The following is a 23,821-nucleotide window of genomic DNA, read 5'->3' as shown; positions in this document are numbered from 1 at the left end:
CCTCAGAGCATTGCCAGCACAGTCCAACGAGGCAGGTTAGGGAAAGGGCCTGGATTGGTAGCTGGCACAGAGTAGGTGCTTTTTAAAGATCCATTCCTCTGGCCTCATGCAGAGTGCTTTTCATTCTGCCGCTGGCTCACAGACTTCTCTAGACCCCTTGCGGGCTTTTCCCGGGCGCTGAGGGGGGATGGGCCAGGGCATGGATGAAGTCCCAAGGCAATGCAGGGACCCAGAAGAGACATGAGTGTGGAGATGAAATTAAACCCCACTGTTGGCTCTGAACGGCTTTCCTCCTGAAACTCATCAGGCAGATCCAGAGAGCTCCGGGCTGTCTAAGCCCGGAGTCCCAAGCCTCTAAGCCCCGAGAGGGGAAACAGAGGGAGATGGGGCAGGGCGGGGCGTGGAGCTTTGCTGAAGCACTGCCTGACCCTTCTGGGGTCCAGTCCAGGCCTGGGGTCGTTCCTGTCACGAGGATGTGATTAATAAATGTTTATTGGAATCAAAACTTCTCCCTACTGTCCCCCAGGGGCATCCATGCAGAGGTGCTCAGAGATGGTTAGTTTGAGAAGCAGGAGGGCACAGTAGCCAAGAGCCCAGACTCTGGAGCCAGATTGAACTGGGGTTTACTGCCCAGTTCAGGAGCTTGCTAACTGTCACCCCAACACTTGATTTCACTGCTCAGCCTCTGTGTTTCCATTTGCAATAGGCATTTTAGTTTTTTTTAAATTTATTTTTAAAGATTTATTTGTTTGAGAGAGCGAGAATGAGAGAGAGAGAGAGAGAGAGAGAACACATGAGAGGGGGGAGGGTCAGAGGGAGAAGCAGACTCCCCGCTGAGCAGCAGGGAGCCCGATGGGGGACTCGATCCCGGGACTCCAGGATCATGACCTGAGCTGAAGACAGTCGCTTAACCAACTGAGCCACCCAGGCGCCCGAGGCATTTTAGTTTTTTAGTGAACACTTATGGACCTACTATGCACCAGTCACTGTTAACACATTTTATAAAATTAACCCCTTCGGTCCTCTTAACAGCGCTCTGAGGTTGGTAGGTTTGTTATTATTTCAATTTTGCAAGTAAAGAAATTGAGTCAGGGGGAGATTTAGGCCAGTGGGGCCAGGATGCAAACCCAGGCAGCCAGAGTAGACTGTGCCTGCTGGCTTGGTCTCCTAATAATGGTTCCTGTTTCATAGCATTATTTTGAAGGTTCAGTGAAGCAGTCTATAAATAGCACATAATACCTACTCAGTAAGTTAGCTAATATGATTTTTCACCTTATTTCTTTCAAGAAATAAAATCATGTCTAAGTATGTTTTTCTGATTTGGAATATAGATAGAAAGTCTTATAAATATAAGAATAAAAGTAAAACCACATTTTATTGTGCTTTCTACAGATTGCTTTCATTGGAAGAAAATTATATTAAATTGGACTGCCCTAGGAAATCCAGGGTGTGTGGTGTGGAGTTCCAAGGCCCCTGTCCTGGGCAGCCTGTGACTCGTGTGCCCTGTGGGGTGGATGTGGACTTGTCCACTCTCTGAAAGGCTTAGAGTCTGGATGGCCCTCACCCCCGACACGTCTGTCTGTCTCCGCAGGTGACTCTGGACTTGTCCCAGCACCAGGGCATAACAGTGCGCAGGGTCCTGAACATGGAGGGTGACGTGGTGAGCAAGTTTGGGGTCACTGACTTCCCATCTTGCTACTTGCTGTTTCGGAATGGCTCTGCCTCCCGGGTCCACGTGTGAGTGCAGTGTGTCCCTCTGTCCCCTGTCTCCTCTCCCCATGTGTGCATCCTTTCTGCCCTCCCAGAGAAGCCTGCCGGGGCCTCTCTCAGGGGCTGCCAGGTTCTTTCTCCTGCAGTTCCTCTGATGAGCCCCCACTGCAGGAGGAGCAGCTGCCTGTCCTGGGCGGGGCGGGGGAGCGGTGGGCAGTGCCAGGCACGCGGCCCCCGGCCCCCAGCTCAGGAGTCCGGCCTCAGGCTCCTGGTGCACTCACCGCGGCTCCGGCCCCCTCGCCACCGCGGCCCTGGCCCTCGTCCCCATCCTCCTCTGTTCACAGACTCTTCGCAGGCTGCAGGCCTGGCAGGCACTCACATAGGCCTGACTCTCCCTCCCTTTGGTTTTCTAATTGCAGAAAAGTTCATTAGGAGCTAGACAATAGCCGGTTCCAAAATGCCAAGAGAAAACAATCAGGCCAGCCGCAGCCGCTCTGTCAGGCTTCTGCCGCTGAATGGCCCGTTAAATGGCGCCAGATGGTGCCTTGGTGCCCTCCCTGGGCAGATGATTGATGTCGCCTGGCTCCTGCAGGCAGGAGCTCGAGGGCCAGGGAGATCACAACTTGCCTGAGGTGCCCAGTGAGCTGCCCTGCGGGGCCATTAGTGCCATCCCGGACAGAGGCCAGGCAGGGCGGCCCGGGGCCCTTGCCAGCCCCAGTTGCCAAACAGCACTGAGCCAGCCTCGTCAGGGAATTCTGCCAGGGGGAGGGAAGCCTGACGGCTGGCTGCAGGGGGACAGGGAGGGACAGAAAGTGCCAGTCTTGCTGAGGGGAGGAGGCATCGTTTCCTCACTTGGAGCTGGTGGAGGGGAAAATTGTTTGTGACGACGCTGCTCCTGAGCCATCTGCTCCTCGGATAAACATCGGGCAGGACCGTGGAGGGGAAAGCAGGCTTCCCGCTGCCAGCCCCCCTGGGGTGTCCCGTCCCACCCTCCCTCCAGGTGGCCATGACCAGGAGGAGAGGTCGTCTGCCCTCAAGGACTCTCTACCAGAAGATAGAAAGAAATCAAAAGGATTGTACAAGGATTTGAGAATTTTAGTGTTGTTGTTACTACCTGTTTTTTAAAAATCAGGTATCAAACTCCCTTGGGGAAGTAATGTGGCCCCTGGTACCTCAGAGCAAGCTTGTGAGCGGGCAACCTCCCTTGGTCTCTGGTGAAGGTAGTCGGACCCCGCCATCCTGTCCGCGGGCAGAAGTAGCTCCCTCCCGCAGCCTCTCCGGGACAGGCTGAGGAATTCTGAGGCCCGCTGCTTTTCCAGATGGGCCTTTGACCTCAGACTGGTGTCAGAGAGGCTTTCCACAGCCTGAGTGGTGGGTGGAAAGGCTAAAGTGAGGCCTGGGTGCCTTGGTTTGACCTCCCTGAGGATGAGACTGAACCAGCTTCAAGTATCTCTTCATAAACATTTCTGTCAAGGGGCGCCTGGGTGGTGCAGTCAGTTGAGTGTCCGACTCTTGGTTTTGGCTCCGATCCTGACCTCAGGGTCATGAGATCGAGCCCTGCATCAGGTTCTGCACGCGGCGCAGAGTTTGCTTGAGATTCTCTCCCTCTCCCTTTGACCACCCCCCCTACAATAAATAAATACATCTTTAAAAAATAAATTAAAAAAATAAACATTTCTGTCAGTTGAGCCACCTGCCTCCTCTCCTGACATGAATTTGTCCTGGCGTCCGTTTCTCCATACTCACTGCCTCCCCTCTGTGGTTTCTTCCCTCACAGGCTTACGGAATCCAGGTCCTTCTATACCGCTTACCTGCAGAGGTTCTCCAGAGCTGCCCAGGAGGTTGTCCCCACCAAGGTCGTGCCAACCACTGCTCACACGGTAGCTCCCACCGTGTGGAAAGTCGCAGATCGGTAAGGCCATGCCCACTGCCCTCCCCCCAGCCCTGCTGGGGGGGATCGCAGACCCCGGCCTTCACACCACACTCTGTTCCCTGTCTTGAGCTTAGCGCATGCCTTTCCAATCCCAGACCCCCCGAGGGCTGGCCTTGGCCTTTGGGCTCCCCTGGCTGCTGACCGTACACAGAAGAGTCATGGTTGTGTGGCAACGGTGTCTGCTGCCTGTGGGAGGTGCCAGACAGCATTTACTGGAGGAGCCTGCAAGCCAGACAGCATTTACTGGTGTCCTTCGTGATGGGACGAATGCTCTGCAATGCCCATATTTCTTAAACATAACGCTATTCCAGACCAAGTAGAATCAGCTTAGAAGGATACTCTGTGGCCTTTCAACCAACTTCCCACCCGAGCAACTCTCTCTTCCCCAGATATTTTTGAGTATCTGCTACACACTAGGCACTGTAATACAGATGCACACAGATATGCAGTCCCTTCCCCCAGAGAGTTTACAGTCCCTTCTAGGAAGTTACTGACCTCATTTGAATGCCTCCAGTGCTGGAGAGCTTACTACCTTCTGGGGTAGCCTGTAATCTTTGTGCACAGACTAACCATGAGGAAGCTGCTTTTCTCTCCAAGGCTCCTTGGCTCTGCTCTTGCAGTAGAATTCCTGCTCATTGGGCAGGAGATGGGGCTATAAGCCTCTTGCATTGGCACCCGGCGGTATACCAAGTAGAAATGGCTAAGCGGGGAGCTCAGAGTTGCATCAGGAAGGTGGCCTCCACAAGGAGCCTGTACAAGAGAACTGGGGGAAAGGTCATCTGATTTCCAGAGGATTTTGCGTCCCAGCATGAAGGACTTTCAGGGTAGAAAGCACTAATGGGGAGATTTTTTTTTTTTAAAGATTTTATTTATTTGAGAGAGAGAATGAGAGATAGCACGAGAGGGAAGAGGGTCAGAGGGAGAAGCAGACTCCCTGCCGAGCAGGGAGCCCGATGCGGGACTCCATCCCGGGACTCCAGGATCATGACCTGAGCCGAAGGCAGTCGCTTAACCAACTGAGCCACCCAGGCGCCCCTAATGGGGAGATTTTTAAGAAATCAGGAAAGAAGGAAAGAGAGACTGAGAGGTGGGAACGGTCATTATGGTCTTTCACATTATGATGATTCACATCATTCAAATTACAGTAGCTGACACTTACTGGCTTTAGGTGCCAAACTCTGTGCTGGGCACCTTCCATACATGATCTCCTTTAGTCACGGGGCCACGTCTTGAGGCAGACCCCAAGAATGGAGGGGTACTGAGACCCAGGACAGCACAGTCGGGCCCAGAGGGTGGAGCACAGTGGTCACAGTGCTCACCCCATTAGCTGACCCTGTTGGTTCCCTGCAGTGTTAGGAGGTAGGAAGTAATCAGTTCATTTTACAGGTGAGGTCACTGAGGCCCAGAGGGGTAAACTGAGTTGCCTCCCAGAGCTGGCTCACTGTAGAACTAAGGCCAGAACCCAGGCCGCAGGAGCACGGGTGGAGAAGCAGCCAACACATGACGAGCCCTTTGCTTCAGAAGCCCAAGTCCAGACCCGGGCTTCTGGGGCAGCCTGCTTGGAGCCTGCAAGCTTTCCCCCCGGGGCTGGGATCAGCCCAAGAGGTATGACATGGAGCCTCACCTGCTACCCAAGGCCTGGCAGCTGCAAGGACATCAGCCCCCCCAAAAAAACACACCACTTCCCCTCCTAACCCCTCAACTCCCACCATGCCCTGCCTTGGTGGGCAGCCAGAGCCTTGGTCTTTCAGAGAGGGCCCAGCTTTTCCAGAGCCACATTATTTGGGTGCACGTATTGGTCTGTCTGTCCCTAGGGATCTTTGTTCAGAACAGGGAACAAAACTCAACCTTCTGCCAGCAGCCTAGTTAAAAGCACCTTTAAGGAGTCACAGGAGGCACTGGCCCTGAGCCTGTACAAGGGCCCCCCCCCTACTTTATGCCAGGAGCTGCTGAGGGGCTTACAGTTGTGCTTTTATTTATTCCTCTCAACAACCTACCCATGAGCAATTTATTATTTCTTTATTATAATAAATGAGGAATAGAGGCTCTGGGAAGTTCAGTAATCTACTCAAGGTCACAGAGCTAGTTAGTGGCAGAGCCTAGTGCTAACTTACAGGACTCTGTGACCATCGGCATGGCCCTCCCCTTCTCTCCCTGTAGCCCTGGGTGCTGTCCCCAGCCCCTGTCCTGCGGTTAACCCTTTCTCTCTCCACCTCCTTCTGGGTCCTCAGCTCCAAGATCTACATGGCTGATCTGGAATCTGCACTGCACTACATCCTACGGGTAGAAGTGGGCAAATTCTCTCTCCTGGAGGGGCAGCGCCTGGTGGCCCTGAAAAAGTTCATGGCAGTGCTGGCCCAGGTGAGCAGGGCCCCAGCCTCCCTTGCCACACCTCCCTCGGGAGCTCCTGATCTGGCCGGACATCTGGACCCACAGCTGTCCCCGTCCACCGCGGGCTGCTACCCTGCAGTGTCAGTCATACCCTGCCCCGGGCTCGCACTGCCAGGGACAGCCCCCTTCCCAGCCCACCCTATGCAGGTGGCTGGGGAGGGCAGGGCCAGATGCCCTGGGGAATGTTCCGCGCTGATTCAGTGACTGTGGCTCTGCCTGAGTCTTCCACCACAGTCTGAGCCTGGAGTGTAGCCGTGGTCACTGGGGAAGCAGGACCCATGGATGCCACAGGCAAGGAAAGAAGGCTTTTCTGAATCTCCTCTCTTCCCTCTCCATCACTGATCATAGTCTGACCAGGGCCTTGGCCCTAGCCACGCCTGCCTTGTTCCTTTGTAGTTCCTGCCGACATGGCTACTCTCTGAAGTGCAGCTCCTACCTGTTGGGGCTCTGCTGTGTGTCAGGCATTTAATCCTCCTGCCTTTGCCCAGTGGCAAGTATTACCCCCATTTAAGAGGCCCAGGTTGTTCAAGGGACTTGCCTTATGCCTCCCAGTGAGGAGGTGTTATGAGGATCTGAGATCTCTGGCTGCAGAGCCTGTGGTCCTTTCTTTGCCACACAGCCTCCCCATCTCTGAAGGTGAGGTGCAGGCCCCCTTCCCCCAGCACCTGTCTCCTTCTCCCTCCCCACATCCTTCTGTCTGCTTCCACATCCCCTGCCAGTGCTGCGCTACTTAAAACCCAAGGCTCTGGGCTGCTGAGGACTGCTGAGTCAGATGCGGGTCTGGTCCCCTCCACAGGCTGACTACTGACTCAGCGCCCCCCCCAGCTCCCCCCACCCGTGTCGGGTCTGCGGGCAGCCGGCGCTACCTCTGGCGGTGATCTGGGCCTCCCCAACAGGAACTGCCTGCCAGTCTCAGCCCGTCCTGGCCTTCAGCCCACCTGGCTCAGTCTGCGTGGTGCTGTTGCAGCCTGAAGCCCTCGGCCCCTCCTCCAGGTCCGTGCTCTCTCCTGGAAGCAGCGGGCTGGACTGGCCACTGGGTGGCGTGCGGTCACCAGCATTCCTGCTCCAGGCAGAGGGTGACTCCCTGAAGTCCAGAGCCCTTAATTCATCCTTCCTCCTGACACCAGGGCCTGAGAAGGAGGAAGGGTCCAAGTCAGGATGATGGGCGAAGGTCAGTGAGAAACGCTGACTTGAAGCTGTAAATTCATGTTGAGAGCCCAGAGGCCTGAGTGAGCTGACCGAGAGGGAGCATGTCAGAGACCAGATTCTTCCGGCCACTTCTCCCTCGGGGCCAGTGGCCAGCCCTGGAGGTTTGATGGGAATATGTAATGGCTTTTTCAGGGGACCAGGTCCATGGGCAGGTTTTTCTGTTTCGTGATCATTCTTTGCTCTTTTTCCTGCACAAGTTTCTCCGTGTCTTTGTCCTCTTGGCCTGTGTCTTGGTGGTTTTATCTGACCTGCCCCGCTGGCATCCCTCCCCTCTCCTGGCCCCCGCCCCGGGTATGTGTGTGCATGCGCACGCACGCACACTATCTCTTCTCCTCCCTGGAGTCCTTGTGGTTTTAAAGTGCTGATACTAATCAGATTTCAGTTGACTTATTGTCAGAGTAGCTTTTCATGTTCCTCGGAGACTCTCGGGAGTTACCACCAAGGTCTGGACCTTGGCTGCAAGCCCCCGGGCCGCCTTGTCCCCACCAGCAGCCCGTGGAACACAGATGGAAGGCTGTTGGCTGGCCTCGCCCAGCAGTCAGCTGGTCTGTCAGAAGATGACCCGCAGAGGGGACCGCGTGGCCCAGGTTCCCAGCAGCCCTGGGAAGCCACGCAGGTGCTCAGCCTTTCTCCCAGGGGCAGTGTGGGGTCAGGGTCAGCCTTGAGAGAGGGAGGCCTGAGGGCCCAGCCTCACTTGGAGCCTCAGTCCTCTCCCCACCCCTTCCCTCACCTTGCCAGGTGCCCCAGAGCAAAGGTAGCGAGGAACCCGGATTTGTGTCTGAGGCAGAATATTTTCCTGGTGGTTTTGGAGCATTTCAAGAAGCTGCCTCGGCTCACTTCTGTGTAGCCCCCTACCCTCTGTGGGACCTCGGAGCTCTGGGGGAATTACTTTTCCCTCCCCAGCTTGCCCTTCTGCCTCCCACAGCACTTCCCTGGCCAGCCCTTAGTCCAGAACTTCCTGCATTCCATAAATGACTGGCTCAAGAGGCAGCAGAGAAAGAAAATCCCCTACGGTTTCTTTAAAGCTGCCCTGGACAACAGGAAGGAGGTGAGTCTGGGGACAACTGAAGACCTTCTCCGTGTCCTTGGTGACTGGGGGGGGTGGTGGTGGAAGGGGTTAACCCTGTAGCCTCTGACCTCCTCTACCCACTTGCATTCAGGGAAGGAGTCCTTGATCTTGGTTGGGCCCTTCCATCAATAATTAATAAACTGCTACTTACTGAGCCGCCTGCATGCACATCTCACCTCCTCTTCCCAGCATTAGCAGAAGGTAGCTCTTATCCCCATTTAGCAGATGGAGAAGCTGAGGTTAAGAGAGGTTAAGTAACTTGTCTAAGATCATAGAGCCAGTAGGTGGTTGGGCCGGGATTTCAGACCGAGCGTGAGCCACCAGCGTGAGCTAGTTTGTCGCTAGTGCTCCCAGCAGCCTGCAGGCACATCGGGCCCCTCACACACAGCTGTACAGATGTGTCGGATGCCAAAGCTCGAAGGGACCTCAGAGGCCAAACCCCTCATTTTACAGATGGGGAAGCTGAGGCTAGAATGAGGATGTGACTTGGTCTGTGTCACGGCTTTTCAGATCTGCTGCTCCTCTGGTGGGTGTAGCCGGTGGAAGGGAGATGCCACCTTCCAGGTGACAGACTGAGGAGGGACCTCATTTGTCTCAGGGCTGTGTGCTGACCTTCGAGTCTCCTGAAGCTTCTTCCCTCACTGCCCACCCCGTTCTTTCTCTTCTGCATATATGCACTCGTGCACGTGTATGTTCCTCAGGGCACTGTGGTTGCCAAGAAGGTGAACTGGGTTGGCTGCCAGGGGAGTGAGCCACATTTCCGGGGCTTCCCCTGTTCCCTGTGGATCCTTTTTCATTTCCTGACGGTGCAAGCAGCTCGACACAATTTTGACCACTCACAAGAGACAGGTGAGTCTGAGGCCTGTGTCCCCGCCCGGCCTGGCCCTGCCCTCCACAGGCTCCCCGCCACAGGCCCAGATGCAGCAGATTCTGCATTTGCAGAATGCACTCCACACACAACCAGAATGGGGAGGACCTGGGGGAGCCACCCTTCCTGTCCCTGGCCCCAGGTGGTGCCCCGTGCAAGCTCAGGGGCATAAGGTTTTTTTCTAGCTTTCTTGGAGGCACAAGCTCGCTTTGTTTACAGAACTTTGTGAAAAATCTGTGGTGCTATTTTTTATACTTCTATAAAGGAAAGAATTCTGTCTGTTTCAGTCTCCATGACTGATACTGTGTACTTTGAACAATTTTATTGTTTCCCACGGAAAAATCATTTTTTTCCTCTTTCTTTTTTTTTTTTTTCCTAGAGAGGGAGTGTGCAAGCTGGGGAGGGGGAGGAGCAGAGGAGAGGGAGAGAGAGAATCTTAAGCAGATGGAGCCCGATGTGGGGCTCAATCTCACAACCCTGAGATGGTGACCTGAACTGAAATCAAGAGTCAGATGCTCAACCAACTGAGCCACCCAGGCGCCCCTGAAAAATCATTTTCTAAGGGAAGCTGGGGAAACACATTGCCCCCCTGACCTGTTCCCCCCTCAAACTGTGCAGCTGCTGTCCACCACCCACTCTGCCCCCACCCTCGCCTCACAGCCAAAGGGCAGACATCCAATTCAGTCCACGCTGACTGGGGGTTATATCAGGTGCTGCTCAGCCTGGAGGATGTAATGGTGGGAAAGAAAGCATCCTTGCTTTCAGTGGGGTGGGGGGGGCAGAGAGCTGCCCTGCAGAGTGCCAAGGCGCAGAGCTGGGGGAGGGGGGTGTGCCGTGGGAGGGCAGCAGGGCTCCACGCTATGGGGAGGAGCTAGAACGGATGGAGGAACAGGAGCTGAGCTGGGAAGGAAGAGCGCCAGACAGCTGGGTGGAGGCAGAGAGAATGAGAGGAGCTGCCGGGGTGCAGCCAGCCAGCCAGTCTGTCAGCCGGTTTTTACGGAACATCATCAAAGGGTCGGGCCCTGCTCTGGGAGCGGGTATGGTGGTCCATGAGACCAGAAGCCCCTGCCTCAGGGGACAATATTCCGGGGGCGGGAGACAGACAGTAAGCTTACCAGTAGATGTGATGATGAGTGCTCTGAAGAAGACACACTAGGTGGTGTGGGGGGCGGGGGGCGCTGCGTTTAGACAGGGTGGCTCGGGGAGGCCTCTCTGAGGAGGTGGCCCTGCGCTGACCCCTGACTGGTGAGACCGCTGGGGAGAGAGGTTTCCAGGCTGCACTGGCTTTGCTCGGGCTGCCCTAACAAAGTGCTACACACTGGGGCGCTTACCCAGCAGAAACTTCTTTTCCCGCAGTTCCTGAGGCTGGAGGTCCAAGACCAGAGTGTCAGGAGGGTCGGTGTCTGCTGAGACCTCTCCTTGGCTTGTAGGTGGCTGTCTTCTTCCTGTGTCTTCATGGGGTCTTCGCTGGGTGTGTGCCGTGTCCAGATCTTTTCTTCTTCTATGGCTTGGAGCCCACCTTAGTGACCTCATTTGACCTTAATTATTCCTTTAGACTCTGTCCAGATACAGTCACGTTCTGACATGCTCGACATAGTGTGGGGGGACACAGTGCAGCCCATCACACAGGCCAAGGACCAGCAGGTGCTGAGAACGAGTCTGGCGTGTTTGCACCCCCAAAAGGAGGCCAGTGGCAGAGCCCGGGGTGGGGGGGCGGGAGAGAGGGTGCAGGCCTGGGGGTCTCAGCGGGGGAGGGGTTGGGATTTGTGAGTCGGCGCCATGAGACGCCCCTGGAGAGTTTCACAGGGGAGTGTCACCCACGATCCGGGCTTTAGAGAGACTGCTGTTGGGAGGAAGGTGGGCTGCCCCAGGCAGCGGGGGAACGTGCCCGGGAGAGGTGGTGGCAGCCGGACCAGAGCAGTAGGTGGCACGTGGAAGAAGTGGCCAGACTGGGGAGTATTTTGAAGGTGGCGCTGAGAGGAGTCCATGGATGAAGAGTACGTGTGGGGGCAGGACCCAGGGTGGACCCCCGAGCTGTTGGGCCTGAGCGTCTAGCGGACGGTGGTTCTGTGAGCTGAGAAATGAGGGTGTAGACAGTGGGGGACTCCGTGGTGTGTGCCCGCTGGCTGTGCGAATGGAGATGTGGACGGTGAGTCCAGGCCTCGGGGGCAGGGGCCAGCGTGGAGAGCGAAACCTTTGGGCCTTGTGGGCAGTAGCCTGTGGGTGATGTAGGTAAAGCGTCGGGACTGGGCAGCCAGAGGACGGCACGGAGGCCTGCACTTGGGGAGCCAGCGAAGGACACGGAGCAGCCACTGCGATTTCAGGGGCCCGTGTTGGAAGAAAGAGGGTGTCGTCAGCTGAGCGGGGCCGCGGTGCTGCGTGGGGTGCTGATGGGCGAGCTCTCGGGCAAGCAGTGTCACGGTGGGGCAGTGCGAGAAGGGCCAGGCTAGACGGGGTGAAGACAGAGTAAGAGGCCGGGAAGGAGAGAGAACGGAGCAGTCCCTGGGGTCCCACAGGGGATGTCTTCATTGCACTGGGGTCCCACAGGGGATGTCTTCATTGCAGTCGTCTTTACCAGTCAGAATGAGCCGGCATCAAGGGGGAAATCGATGACGTGCTAACAAAAGAACGTATGGGCAGTGGTGAAATCCTGTGGAGGCCAGAAGGGGTGAGGCTCCAGAGCACAGGGCAGTAGGGGGGAGGCGAGTACAGCTGTGGGCCGGAGGCAGGAGAAGGCAGCACTGAGGAGGCCCAGGAGGACAGAGGCGAGGCCTGGCCTTCAAGGCTGCTCAAGTTGCCAGGAACGATGGCGTGGGGAGTGGTCGTGAGCAGGATGCAGAGCAGGGTGCAGAAATCCTAGTGGATGGAGGGGTGGGACTGTAAGTTCGGGGGCTGGGGTCTTGCAACAGGACAGGTGGGAAGCAACCCACAGCAGGGAGGGTCCTTCTGCCACCCCCAGGCCTGACGTATGAGGAGTGTGGAAGACAAAAGGGTCTAAGAGGGGCATGTTTCAGGGAGCCCAGGGTCAGGGCAGGAAGGTAAGGGGAGTATTCAGAGGTGGGTGCCGATGGCCAATCCAGGGGGCCCCATGGGAGGGAGTCGGGGGCGAGGGAAGATGGAGACAAAGCGGGAGATGTGCAGAGCCAGATCCAGAGGGACCCCTGAGGCAGTGCCTGAGGGAACAGGAAGCCTAAGGTGGGTTGGGCACAGGAGGGGTGCAGGGGACGGGGTGGTGGGCCATCTGGCCCCTGCCTGCCTCTGCAGACAGGTCTCAAAGAGCCTAAGTGTCCTGCCGACAAGTTTGGGCCTTATCCCGAGTGCCAGTCAGTGACAGGGACTGGGATGAGTGGCAGAGAAAGGAAACTGGGATTCAGGACTTTGGGAGGAGATGGGGTCGACTCTAAGGTGACCCCTGGAGGGCGGACGGGTATGCAAGGAGGCCGTGGGCCCCTCATCAGAAGGTGGGCCTGCGGCAGGGGCAGTGGTGGGCTGGCAGGCGCAGGCAGCCCCCGACGCCCCTGTGGCCAGAACAGCGTCTCCTCTGCCCGTAGCCAGGGCCCAGGAGGTCCTCCAGGCCATCCGAGGCTACGTGCGCTTCTTCTTCGGCTGCCGGGACTGTGCCAGCCACTTCGAGCAAATGGCAGCGACCTCCATGCCCCGGGTGGAGAGTCTGAACAGCGCCGTGCTCTGGCTCTGGTCTAGCCACAACAAGGTCAACGCTCGCCTCGCCGGTAAGAAAGGGCCCCCTCCAAGGCCGGAGTCACCCACAGAGGGAGAGGGAGGTGGGGGATGGGGTGGGACCTGGACCAGAGGTAGGAGAGAGGACACTCATTGTCCCTGAGGTAACACCCGGTGTTTCACAGTGCACAGAGCCCTTCCACATGCTCTGCCTGTCCTGCTGACGTAGAGCAGTGTCCTTAGACCCATTTTCCAGATGAGGAAGCTGAGGCTTTGACACTCCAGGACTGTGGTCTTCCAAGGCCACTGCTCACTCTTTCCCCTGCACCAGGGCCCCTTCCTTGGAACTCTTGGGGCCCCTCTCCTGCCTCCCCTGTTCTGCCTTCTGCCTGTTGGCCCCTTCCTTACTCAAACCAACAGGGAGGAGAGAGCTGGGCTTTTCCACCCACTGGGAGGGGTCTAGCAATGAAATGTGCTGGAAGAGAAAGACCATGTCCTTCCTAGAAAAAATGGAGTGATTCCCATAGCGGGAGGCCTTGTCTTCTGAGGGTCCCCACTTCCAGTGTTTTCTGTCCCCGGGGCACAGCAGTCTGACGTGTCCAATAGGCAGAAGCATCAGACTCCAGGGTGACCAGAAGCGGGCGGGTGGGGAGGGAGCCATCTGTGGTCAGGAGCCCGGGCTTATCTGTGGGGAGAGGGGAGAGCACGTGGTGACAGACCCCCCCCCCCCCCCCCCGGGGGTGGGAGGTTAAAGGAGCCCAGTGGAGCAGGTGGTGGCTCAGGCGGCTGGGCTTTTTCTGTCTCCTGGGGCCTCCTGCTGGGCTTTGAAAGGAAGACACGTGCCTGAGTCTCCTCTCACCCCTTCCCTCCCTGCCGCCCCACCCCCCCACCACATGCTCCGTTTGACCCTCCAGCCTCATGACCTGGGCAGGCTCCCTGCTTCCCCAGGGGCCCAGCCGCCGCTGGAGGCTTGATCTGGGGCTCCTCCTGGAGGGGCCCAAAGGAAGGCAGGACCCTGACCTCTGTGGTGCGGTCCTTCCAGATCAAACTAGGAGCAGTGCTCACTTGGCAAGGCTGGTCACTACTGCTTCTCATGGGACTTTGGAATTTACTTGATGTCCCCTCCCCAAAATAACCGTTCGGACTTTCACATCACTTGCTGCTGCTTCATTCTGGCCAGCACCTTTTTCTGCTCCTGTGAAATCCTTTAGGAGAGGTGCCTCCTCCAAGAGATCTGGGCAGATGGGCGTCCCCGGGCAACCCTGGGCCAGTCCCTCCTGACTCTCCCGAGTGCCCTCTTCCCCATCCAGGCCCCCAGGCACCCCTACGCCCACCCCTCAGAGCCCACCGGAGCAGGAAATCCCACTGACCCCTACCCCAGAGAGGGCTGCCGTGGCATACAGGAGAACACCTGTGGGATGACCACGTGCCACGAACTCATTTTAAAACACATTTTCCCCCAAAAAATAAATAAAATAAATAAAACACATTTTCCCTTTAATTAGCAAAGTAAGAAAGGGGCAGCAGGGGGTTGTTGTCCATCCCTGGCAGGCTGTGGCGGCTGCGGGGTCGAGGCCTCCGGGGCCAGAGCGGCCCCAGGACCGCTGGTGGGCTCCGTGGGCCCTGTGCTTCTCTCCCACCCGTCATCTCCGAGGGCAGCGGGGAGCCCTTTCTGCAGATGAGGAGGAGAGCATTCTGAGTGAGGAATGGGGTCTGGGCTCCGAGGTGGGCCCAGGGGTCACCGCCAGCCCGTGTGTGCTCCCCTCCCCAGGCGCTGCCAGCGAGGACCCCCACTTCCCCAAGGTGCAGTGGCCGCCCCGCGAACTCTGTGCCACCTGCCACAGCGAGCTCCGGGGCACGCCTGTGTGGGACCTGAACAACACCCTCCGATTCCTGAAGACCCACTTCTCCCCCAGCAACGTTGTCCAGGACATGCCTTCCGCTCGGCCGGGCCCCCGGATGCTTGCCCAGAGGATGGCAGCTGGGAATTTTATTCTGGGCCCCGAGAAGGCGGGGATCGAGGTGGGCCCAGGGACCAAGTCCCCTGGAACCACTGTTCCTGACGTTCCAGACGAGAGGCTCAGGGCAAGTCACCCCCAGGATGTGCTCATTGGCCCTGGTATGATCCCAGCCGACCCAGAGCAGGGACCTCCCGAGCACAGAGCAGAGCTTCAGAGGGACGAGGTGAAGCAGCCGAAAGGGCAGCCACACTTGACCAAGCGGGACACGGGAGCCGTACTGCTGGCTGAGTTCCTGGCGGAGAAGAACCTCCCCAGAGGCCCTGCAGAGCCGAGGCGATTGGGTCGCAGCTCGAAGCAGCTGGCCAGCATCCCTGAGGGGGGGCAGGAGGCCGGGCCCATGCGGGGCCGGGACCAGTGGCTGCAGGTGCTGGAAGGGAACTTTTCCCACCTGGACATCAGCCTCTGTGTGGGGCTCTACTCCCTGTCTTTCTTGGGCCTCCTGGCCGTCTACACCTACTTCCGGGCCAGGATGAGGGCGCTGAAGGGCCATGCGGGCCACCCCGCAGCCTGAACCGTTCAACTTGGGAGGGGGGCAGGGACGGGAGCTGCCACTCGTGGTGCTCTCCCAGCCCCCTGTCCCTCGCCCCTCGCCCCTTGCCCCATGTTCCTTGTGCCGGGAAATCCAGGGAAACCAGTTGCTCCAGTGAACCTCCTTGGGCCCTCTGGGAAGGAATGTTCCATAGACATGAAAGCATGCATAGGGTTTGTGTTCATCTGACAGTACAGCGGTGGGCAGCCTTGGGCAGAGGGATTGGGAGGCTCAGTCCCTGGCCTCCCAGCACCAGATTCCTCTCTCTCACCTTATTTGAAGTCCCGCCTGGTTCTCGCTGAAGCTTCCGTGTCTCCATCTGGTCTTGGCCCTAAACTGGGGCAAGCAAGGCCATAGATCCCCAGGTTCCCCACCCAGAGGGTTCCCAGGCCTAGTGGACTAGAGCAGAACTCTTCACTATATTCCAGGGCTCCGTCCATCCCGCTCCCTTCGGGATGCAAAGAGGCCTATGTGCCAGAGAAGGAAGGCCCTCTGTGGCCTGTACATCCTCCAGCCCTCGAATCTCCAGGGCGGGGTGTGCTTTTGGGTGTGTTGGGGGGGGTGGTCTGGAAGCTTCTGAAAGTCCTGCGGGTCTCCCAGGTGAGGCTTGGGGTCAGGGTTGGAGGGAGGAGAGCTTCTGGCTCCTTCCCCAGACCTCTGCTGCTGGATCTGGTGTGGGCTTGGGTGGGTGATGGCCACGGGGCTGGGTGGTGAGCGGCTGGCTAGGCACGACCTGAGAGGGGTAATATGGGATTTGGGGAGGGGTACTGGTGTCTTTAGTGCCTTGGCTCTGGGCCTAGCTGTGAGGGAAGAGGGGAGCCTCAGGGAAAAGATGGTTGCTTCAAATGTGCTTTGGCTCCTCCCCAGTGGACTCTACCCCTTTTGGAGCTGGGTCTTTTGTCTTTTGATTTTGATCTCCAAAACAGATGCTAATCTTTGAATGTGGAGGGTGCTGGAGTGAGGGGCGTATCCTGTCTCTTGAGGGTCCACCTCCCATCATGTGGAGGTTAAGAGGGTCAGAGGGGAGGGTGGCTCTGTACACATGCTTGATTCCCACTCTACCCCACTGCCTGGGAGGGCTGTGGAATAAATTATTTTTGTTAAAGCAAGCCCTGGTGTGTTCTTTAACTTGCTGTTTGGGGACCTCATGTCCAGAATGCACAGAATCCAGCCTCCGTAGGTATCCAGCCTGATGTGATTGCCCTTGGCTCATGTAGCTCCTGCTCTGCAGGGGACAAGGTGCCCTGGCAGCGCCCCTTTCTCCTGGATGGGGCCCTCCTCCGCTGCCCCTTCCATCTCCACGGGCGCCGGGGCACAGAGCTTGGTGGAGGTCTCAGGCCACCGCCTCCTGGAGCCCCTGCCTCTGTGCTTCTGGTTCTGCTCCTGGAACCTTCCTCTGCACCTGCGCAGCCCTCCACAGCTGCGCCTCCTGCATCTCCCGCGCTCTCTCAAGGAAGGAGTGGGTTTGTGAGAGCAGGACTGCACTAGCTCTTCAGCAGGGAGGAGTCAGCCGGATCGGAGAGCCTGGCCCTAATCCGGCCTGCCGGGTTTGCAAGGCTCGGAGCAGCTGGTAATGAACCTCATTAAGGGGGGGTAGGAGCCCCAATCCGATTTGGGGTTTTCTCTTTGACATCTTCACTCTGCTCAGATGGCCTTGGCACTGGGTGGAGCAGGTGGGATGCCAAGCAGGCTCCCTCTGCAAGGGCAGCTGGGATGGGGAGCACAGGCAGGGGTCAGAAGCGCCCCCCACCCCAATCCCTGCTTCTGTCAGCCCTGTTACCTCCTTAGCCGGATAGAGTCCAGCCTGGAGCCTCTCTGCAGGCCTGTCATCTGCCTGCAGGTTCCCTCTCTGCGTCCCTCCTCCATCTGTCCCCTCTGCTCTCCTAAGCCGGCTCTGCCCCTCTCCCCCTGCCCCACTGGGGCCTGGCTGGGAGGCTGACAGGCCAGCATACTGGGCAGGGTGACCCTGCCTGGCCTGCAAGAAGGAGAAAGAGGTCCCAGGGCTAGTGCACACTGGGCCAAGACCACCTGGGATTTGACACAATGTCAAGGGCAGAGAGCCCTTCTAGCTCCAGTGAGGAGGGCCCCGGCAGTGGGTGTGGGCCTCCTCACAGCCAAGCCTTTCTTGGGCTGTCCCAGATGCTCTGATTGATAAACAAGGGTGGGCCCCCTCCTTAGCAGGGCTGCTGCCTTTCACCTTGATTTCCCCAGGGTTCGCTCAGCGGCATCGGCCTCGGTGAACTGGCTTGCCCACCAGCCCGGCCCCTCCCTCCAACCCGTTTGCCAGGCTGGGAGCCCAGGCTTCTGCGACTTGAACTCTGCTTGCCATTCTAGATGGTTCTCTGCATCCTGGGAGAGCCCCCGTACAGGAGAGGGTCCTCAGGGGAGTCCTGCAAAGCAAAGGCTAGTTGTTCTGGGGCCAGAGAAATTCCCCGCTCCCTGGGATGCTACCTGCTGAGCGTTCAGGAATGATTTCTTAAAAGATGCAGGCAGCTGAGCTGGTTTTTGAAAAATGAGTGGGTGTTAGCAAGGAAAATGAGGAGGAAAAAGGCATCACAGGCCGAGGGGAAAGCACATGCCAAGTCCAAGAAAGAAAAATAGTGAATACAAGAAATTCTCTGTAAAAATATGTAGAAAAAATCTTTTGTTAAAAATTTAAGGGGCACCTGGGTGGCTCAGTCAGTTAAGCGTCTGTCTGCAGCTCAGGTCATGATCTCAGCGTCCTGGGATCGAGTCCCACATTGGGCTCCCTGCTCAGTGGAGAGCCCGCTTGTGTTCTCTCTCCCACTCGCTCTATCTCAGGTAAATAAATCTTAAAAAAAAAAAAATTTAAGGGGCGCCTGGGTGGCTCAGTTGGTTGAGCGTCCGACTCTTGATTTCGGCTTAGGTCATGATCTCAGGGTCTTGAGATCCAGGGACGTGTCTCCTTGAGGATTCTCTCTTCCTGTCCCTGTGCCCCTCTCCCCTGCTCTCTTTCTCTCAAAATGAATAAATCTTTAAAAAAAATTTAAGGATTGTTTCGGTGCTGCACTGGACTAAAGCTGGGGATACACAGAAGATTAGGTTCCCGCTGTTGTGGAGTTTCCAAGCTAGAGGAAGGGACAGAGGAGAGAAAAATGTGCTAAATGCTCCTTAAGGAGGGACCAGCGGGAGGGATTGGGGGAGGCTTCCCTGAGACCTGAAGGATGAGAAGCCAGGAAGTGGGAGGGGCGTGGGGGGACCACAAGCCCGAGGGGCTGCTTTGTTCAGAAGCCACCTCCAGGCTGGTGAGGTCCCAGGGGGTGGCCCCCCCCCCAGCCTGGCAGCCTTGGCATGGGGTAGGGGTGGGGGTCCGGTGCAGCACATCATTCCCTGGGTGTGGGGGTGAGCAATGGTCTCTAGGGGACCCACACAGTCTTGGCCCTGGAGAAAGTCACCAGCAGTGGAAGGAGGAGGAGGAGATCTGGTTCATTCCCCAAGCCAGGGGAATGAACCAGCTGCATCTGACAGCTGCTTCTGACAGACGCAGTTCTAACCAGCTGCGTCTGACATCGGGTGAACCATTCCCCTCCTGGGTCTCAGCCTCCTCACATCTAAGGTGAAGGCCTCGGACGAAGCTTCATGGTCCCTAGGGTACCTTTACATCTCTGAGAGTGGATTTCAGCTGATTCCTTGTCAGCTCAGTGAGGGGCTTGTCCCTTCAAAACCTTCCAGAAAGGACTCCTGGCCAAAGGAACTCGTAGCTTATGTGATTTGTGTCCTTCTGGAAGCCCAGGACAACTATGAGAAGGGAACGCTCACTCGTACCAGCCTGCAGCCTGCACCCCACAGGTGTCCTCTGCCCCTGCACTGCCCAAGTCCCTCCAGGACCGCCTCCCTGGGCCAGCTCCAGGGCAAGCCCGAGGACCCCTCCCTAATGTCCCTCTTCCCCTTCGCCTCATTTCAGGGCCAACCTCCTATGAGGGCAAAGGCTGCTGCTTAGGCAGGCTGATAAGATTTCCGCATTCACATATACACAGCTTTAAGAACGAAACCAAACTCCAAGGAGAACAATTTAATTTTCACCTCTGATCCCCCGTGCCTGGCTTGCCCCTTCCTCAGGCCTGCCTCTGCATCCCCCACAACAGGGAAGAGCCCTGGCTTCTCCTGGCTTTTCCAACCTCACCTCGATCACCTCGACTGTCCCTCACACTTGCCTTCTCCCTTCCTCTGCTGCCCTGGGGGCTCCTTCACCCCCAGGAGGAAAAACAACTGCCCTTCTCATTCCGCTCTCTCCTGCGCTGGGTCTTAGCCCTCCTGCCTGGGCCCCGGCAGTGCAATCTCCTTGATAGTGGGTGGCCCCATGCCCTCGGGATCCCAACTCCTGGAGCGACTCGGCTCACCGCACTCAGGGCCCCCCTCAAAGCTTTGGTCTCTGCTCTGGAAGAGAGCACCCCTAGTGAGAGCCTCCAGGAGGGTGGCTGGAGCCCACGGGGTTGGTGGCCCCGTTTTTCTGCTCCCCCTCCCTGGCCGCTTCTTTCTAGGCTTCACCTCTGCCTGGGGAATGTGTGGGCTGGGCTTGGGTCACAGGCAGGAAGGAAAGAATCTAGAAGTCATAAAGCAAAAGTGGGGGGGCCTCTGCCAACATGAGGCAATGATGTTAGGGGGTGCTCCACAGGGGCATTGACTTTGGGGGAGTCAAGGAAGACTCTGGGAGCATCTGTTTAGATTTTAGGGTGAGATCCATTTGGCTGGGCTTGCAAGTCTCCAGGTACCTCTTTGGCAAGACTTGCTCATCTCTATACTGAGAGCAAAAGGCCTTTCCCTGGAGCTGCTGGGCTCATCCAGAGGAAAATGGGCCTCCGTGCTGCCTGCTAAACCCCCCTCCTCCACCACCGGGAGGGCATGACTTGCCTCTCCCCAGTGTGTGTCTGGAAGCCTCTCCACCCCAGAAGTGCAGGGTGTGGTTGGGACCAAGAACCTCATCTAGTGGAGCGCCTGGGTGGCTCAGTCGTTAAGCGTCTGCCTTCGGCTCAGGTCATGATGCCAGGGTCCTGGGATCGAACCCCGCATCGGGCTCCCTGCTCAGTGGGAAGCCTGCTTCTCCCTCTCCCACTCCCCCTGCTTGTGTTCCCTCTCTCGCTGTGTCTCTCTGTCAAATAAATAAAATCTTTAAAAAAAAAAATCTTTAAAAAAAGAAAAAGGAAGAAGAACCTGGTCTAGCTTGAACCTGCTCTGCGGTGTCCCTGCCGAGTCCTAAAACCTCAAAGCTTCTGAGGGTCACAGAGTTCTGCCTTGAAGAGGAAAGGGCTGTTTAGCAAATGATGTGGAGAATATTGATTATTTGAGGAAAATTCAGCTACGAGCCCACCTTCACACCATACACAGTGATGTAAAAAGAACAAGGCATAGGAAAATATCGTCAAATACATCACTGTTTTTATAAGCATAAAAGCCATGGAAAATATAACTGAAGTGAGTGATCCACCAATTTTAAAAAATAAGTTAAAAGTGAAATCAAGCTACATGTTAAAAAACTGGGAAAATATGTGCCTTAAATATGACAAAGGGACGTGGCTATTATGAAACATGCAATTTTAAGAACAAGATCAGTTTGCATGTATTGACATAAGATGCCCAAGAAGGATACATTTCTGTAAACATAAATATTACTACATTTATTTATTATTTAAAAGTGCATGTAGAGGGGGCACCAGCCGGCTCACTCAGAAGAGCGTGCGACTCTTGATCTTGGGGTTATAAGTTTGAGCCCCACGTTGGGCATAGAAATTACTTAAAAATAAAATATTGGGTGCTTGGGTGGCTCAGTCGGTTGTGCATCTGACTCTTGATTTCAGTTCAGGTCACGATCTCAGGGTCGTGGGATCGAGCCCCACATCAGGCACCATGCTGGGCGTGGGGCCTGCTTAAGATACTCTCCCTCCCTCCGCCCATTCCCCCCCACCACCACTCGGGCTCTCTCTCCAAAATAAATAAATCTTGAAAGAGATTAAAATAAAATCTTAAAAAACCAAAAATGTATGTAGTTATAGTTATATATAGGTATATAAATGTTGATGGTCTACAAAAAGTCTGGAAGACTATACACCAAACTCTGTCCAGTGCTTGTATCTCGAAAGTGAGGTGAGGGTGGCCTGGAATCAGGGTTGGGACTAGAGTGAGGAAGGAAGTTACCAGGGGCACAAAATGTAAGGGGACCCTCTTATCCTCAGGGTTGGCACCTGAGAGTGAATGACGCCTTTAACTGGGGACCCTGCGTGTCCCCATAGCCTCGCCCTAGTCCTGGCTCTGACCTAAATACTGAGATACCTTTTTGAAGTTTTGCAATAAGTACGTTTCTTTTGAAAATGTATTTTCACATGTATTGAAAAGAAAGAATAACAAGGAAAATATATAGGATTAAAGGATTTTAAAGTTCTTTTTTTTTTAAGATTTTATTTATTTGACAGAGAGAGAGAGAGCACAAGCAGGGGGAGATGCAGAGGGAGAGGGAGAAGCAGGCTCCCACTGACCGAGCAGGGAGCCTGACGTGGGGCTCAATCCCAGGACCCCGGGATGATGACCCGAGCCAAAGGCAGACACTTCACCGACTGAGCCACCCAGGTGCCCCTACTTGGTTCTTTTAAAAAAGAGTTTGTGTCACTCATTGTTTTCAATAGGTTATACGCGATTAAGTGTTCTAAAAATTCAAAAGGACCCAGAGTGCCAGGTGTCTGTCCCTGGCCTGCCTGCCAGGCTCTCAGGTCCCCTCCCTGGAAGCCGACGGTGCCCCTGGCTTCTCGTGTGTCCTTTCAGACCTGTTCTCTGCAGAGACAGGGAGAGACACACACTACACACACCACCGGCACCTGTGTGTCACTTCTTGCTACATCTTGAAGACCCTCCTGCGTCACAGACACGGACGGCCAACCCATGCAGGGTCCTGTCTCTGGGGGCACCCTGCTCTAGCCCCTTCCCGGTCTCCCTTCCGAGCTCCAGTTGCGGCTTCCGGAGCCACTGACCGGCCTCCCTGGGCACCTCTCTCCAAGTGCCCCCATGGCTGCAGCCCAACGTCGACCGAGGCTTCCTCTGCAAGCCAGCTCCCTCTCTTGGCAGCCAGGGGAGTTCCCTTCACTCCTCCAGGCCTGGAAGCCTCCTCCGCCGCCGGTCCTGTGAGGGATGCTCTCCTCTTTCCGGTGCCCGGCCCCCCTCTGATCCACAGGGAGAGAGCCCACACCGCTCGGGTTAGCAACACGCCTCCCCCCAGTGGCCCCAGGAGGCCTCTCCTTGTGCTTGTCTTCCTCAGAATCACAGCCACCGGCGAATTGGCTACTCTGCCACTGCAGGATGTTCAACTTTTCCCCACTCTGGGGTTTTTTTCTTTCAGCAGCAAAGTGGGGTCAGGGACATACAGGCACTGGGGACACAGGGAGGAGTAAAAAGGATCTCTGATGACATTTTGTGACGAGACGGTAGGAGGAGACAGACTCCAATCAGGGAAAGAAATAAATGAACAAGGATCTCACAGAGTGATAATGCTATGGAGAAAAGAAACGGGACTTCTTTAGGACATAAAGATCTCACTACAATGAGAGACAGTCTGTGGTCATGGATGGGCAGATCAGCACTGTAAGAGAGAAAAGTTCTCTTCAAATTAACCTGAAATGCAGTGTAACACCATTCAAAAGTCCAGACGGATTTTTTTTTTTTTGGTAGAACTCATGACCTGAGCCCAAACCGGCAACCTTATTCCAAAATGTATATAGGTAATTAAAGGTCCGTGGATTACTAAGTCAGTCCGAGGGGGGGAAAGGGAGTAGAGTAGGGGACTTGCCCTTTGAGACTTTTTTTTTTTTTAAAGATTTTATTTATTTATTTATTTTTGAGAGAGAGAGAATGAGAGATGACAGCACGAGAGGGAAGAGGGTCGGAGGGAGAAGCAGACCCCCCGCCGAGCAGGGAGCCCGATGCGGGACTCGATCCGGGGACTCCAGGATCATGACCTGAGCCGAAGGCAGCCGCCCAACCAACTGAGCCACCCAGGCGCCTGAGAACTTTTTTTAAGTGTGATTTTTACCATAGGAACCAATGGCTCATAATAAAAAGTTCAAAGGGACACCCATGACTCTGGGGACCCGTGAGCTGGGACTACGAGAGCATTAGACATCGATCGGCCAGAGGTGGCGGGAAGCTGGCTCACTATATGGAGGAAAAGGAAACGGGACCTCTGCCTTGTACCGAAGATGAGCCCAAATGGATTTAAAACCTAAACGTGAAAGATTAAAACTACAAAGCTAATAAAAGAACATGTGGGAGCATATCATTGCGACATAGGGAGGGAAAAGCACTTCTTAAGAACCAAAGAGCACCACCCACAAGGTGAAGAGGAGACAGATTTCTTAGACCACATGAAGAGTTTCTGTTTGATGGAGGACACTACAGGCGAGTGAGCAGA

At 56.0% G+C, this 23,821-nt stretch overlaps 1 protein-coding gene across 1 annotated transcript in view; it reads left to right on the top strand.

Annotated features, from left to right (window-relative positions):
- Positions 1-16,517, top strand: part of QSOX1 (quiescin sulfhydryl oxidase 1) — a 34,580-nt gene extending 18,063 nt beyond the window's left edge. Inside the window, exons 6-12 of the mRNA XM_025877745.2 lie at positions 1,592-1,737; positions 3,488-3,622; positions 5,875-6,004; positions 8,169-8,291; positions 9,014-9,161; positions 12,732-12,911; positions 14,630-16,517. Coding sequence (XP_025733530.1) covers positions 1,592-1,737; positions 3,488-3,622; positions 5,875-6,004; positions 8,169-8,291; positions 9,014-9,161; positions 12,732-12,911; positions 14,630-15,390 — 1,623 coding nt within the window. The 3' untranslated portion in view covers positions 15,391-16,517. The remainder of the gene's footprint in view (positions 1-1,591; positions 1,738-3,487; positions 3,623-5,874; positions 6,005-8,168; positions 8,292-9,013; positions 9,162-12,731; positions 12,912-14,629) is intronic.
- The last annotated feature ends 7,304 nt before the right edge of the window (positions 16,518-23,821 follow it).

Source organism: Callorhinus ursinus, unplaced genomic scaffold, assembly GCF_003265705.2.
Source record: "Callorhinus ursinus isolate GAN/ISIS: 27379988/994484 unplaced genomic scaffold, GSC_fseal_2.0 scaffold13, whole genome shotgun sequence".
In the NCBI taxonomy this organism is placed as follows: domain Eukaryota; kingdom Metazoa; phylum Chordata; class Mammalia; order Carnivora; family Otariidae; genus Callorhinus; species Callorhinus ursinus.
This window is presented reverse-complemented; position numbering and strand designations above follow the sequence as displayed.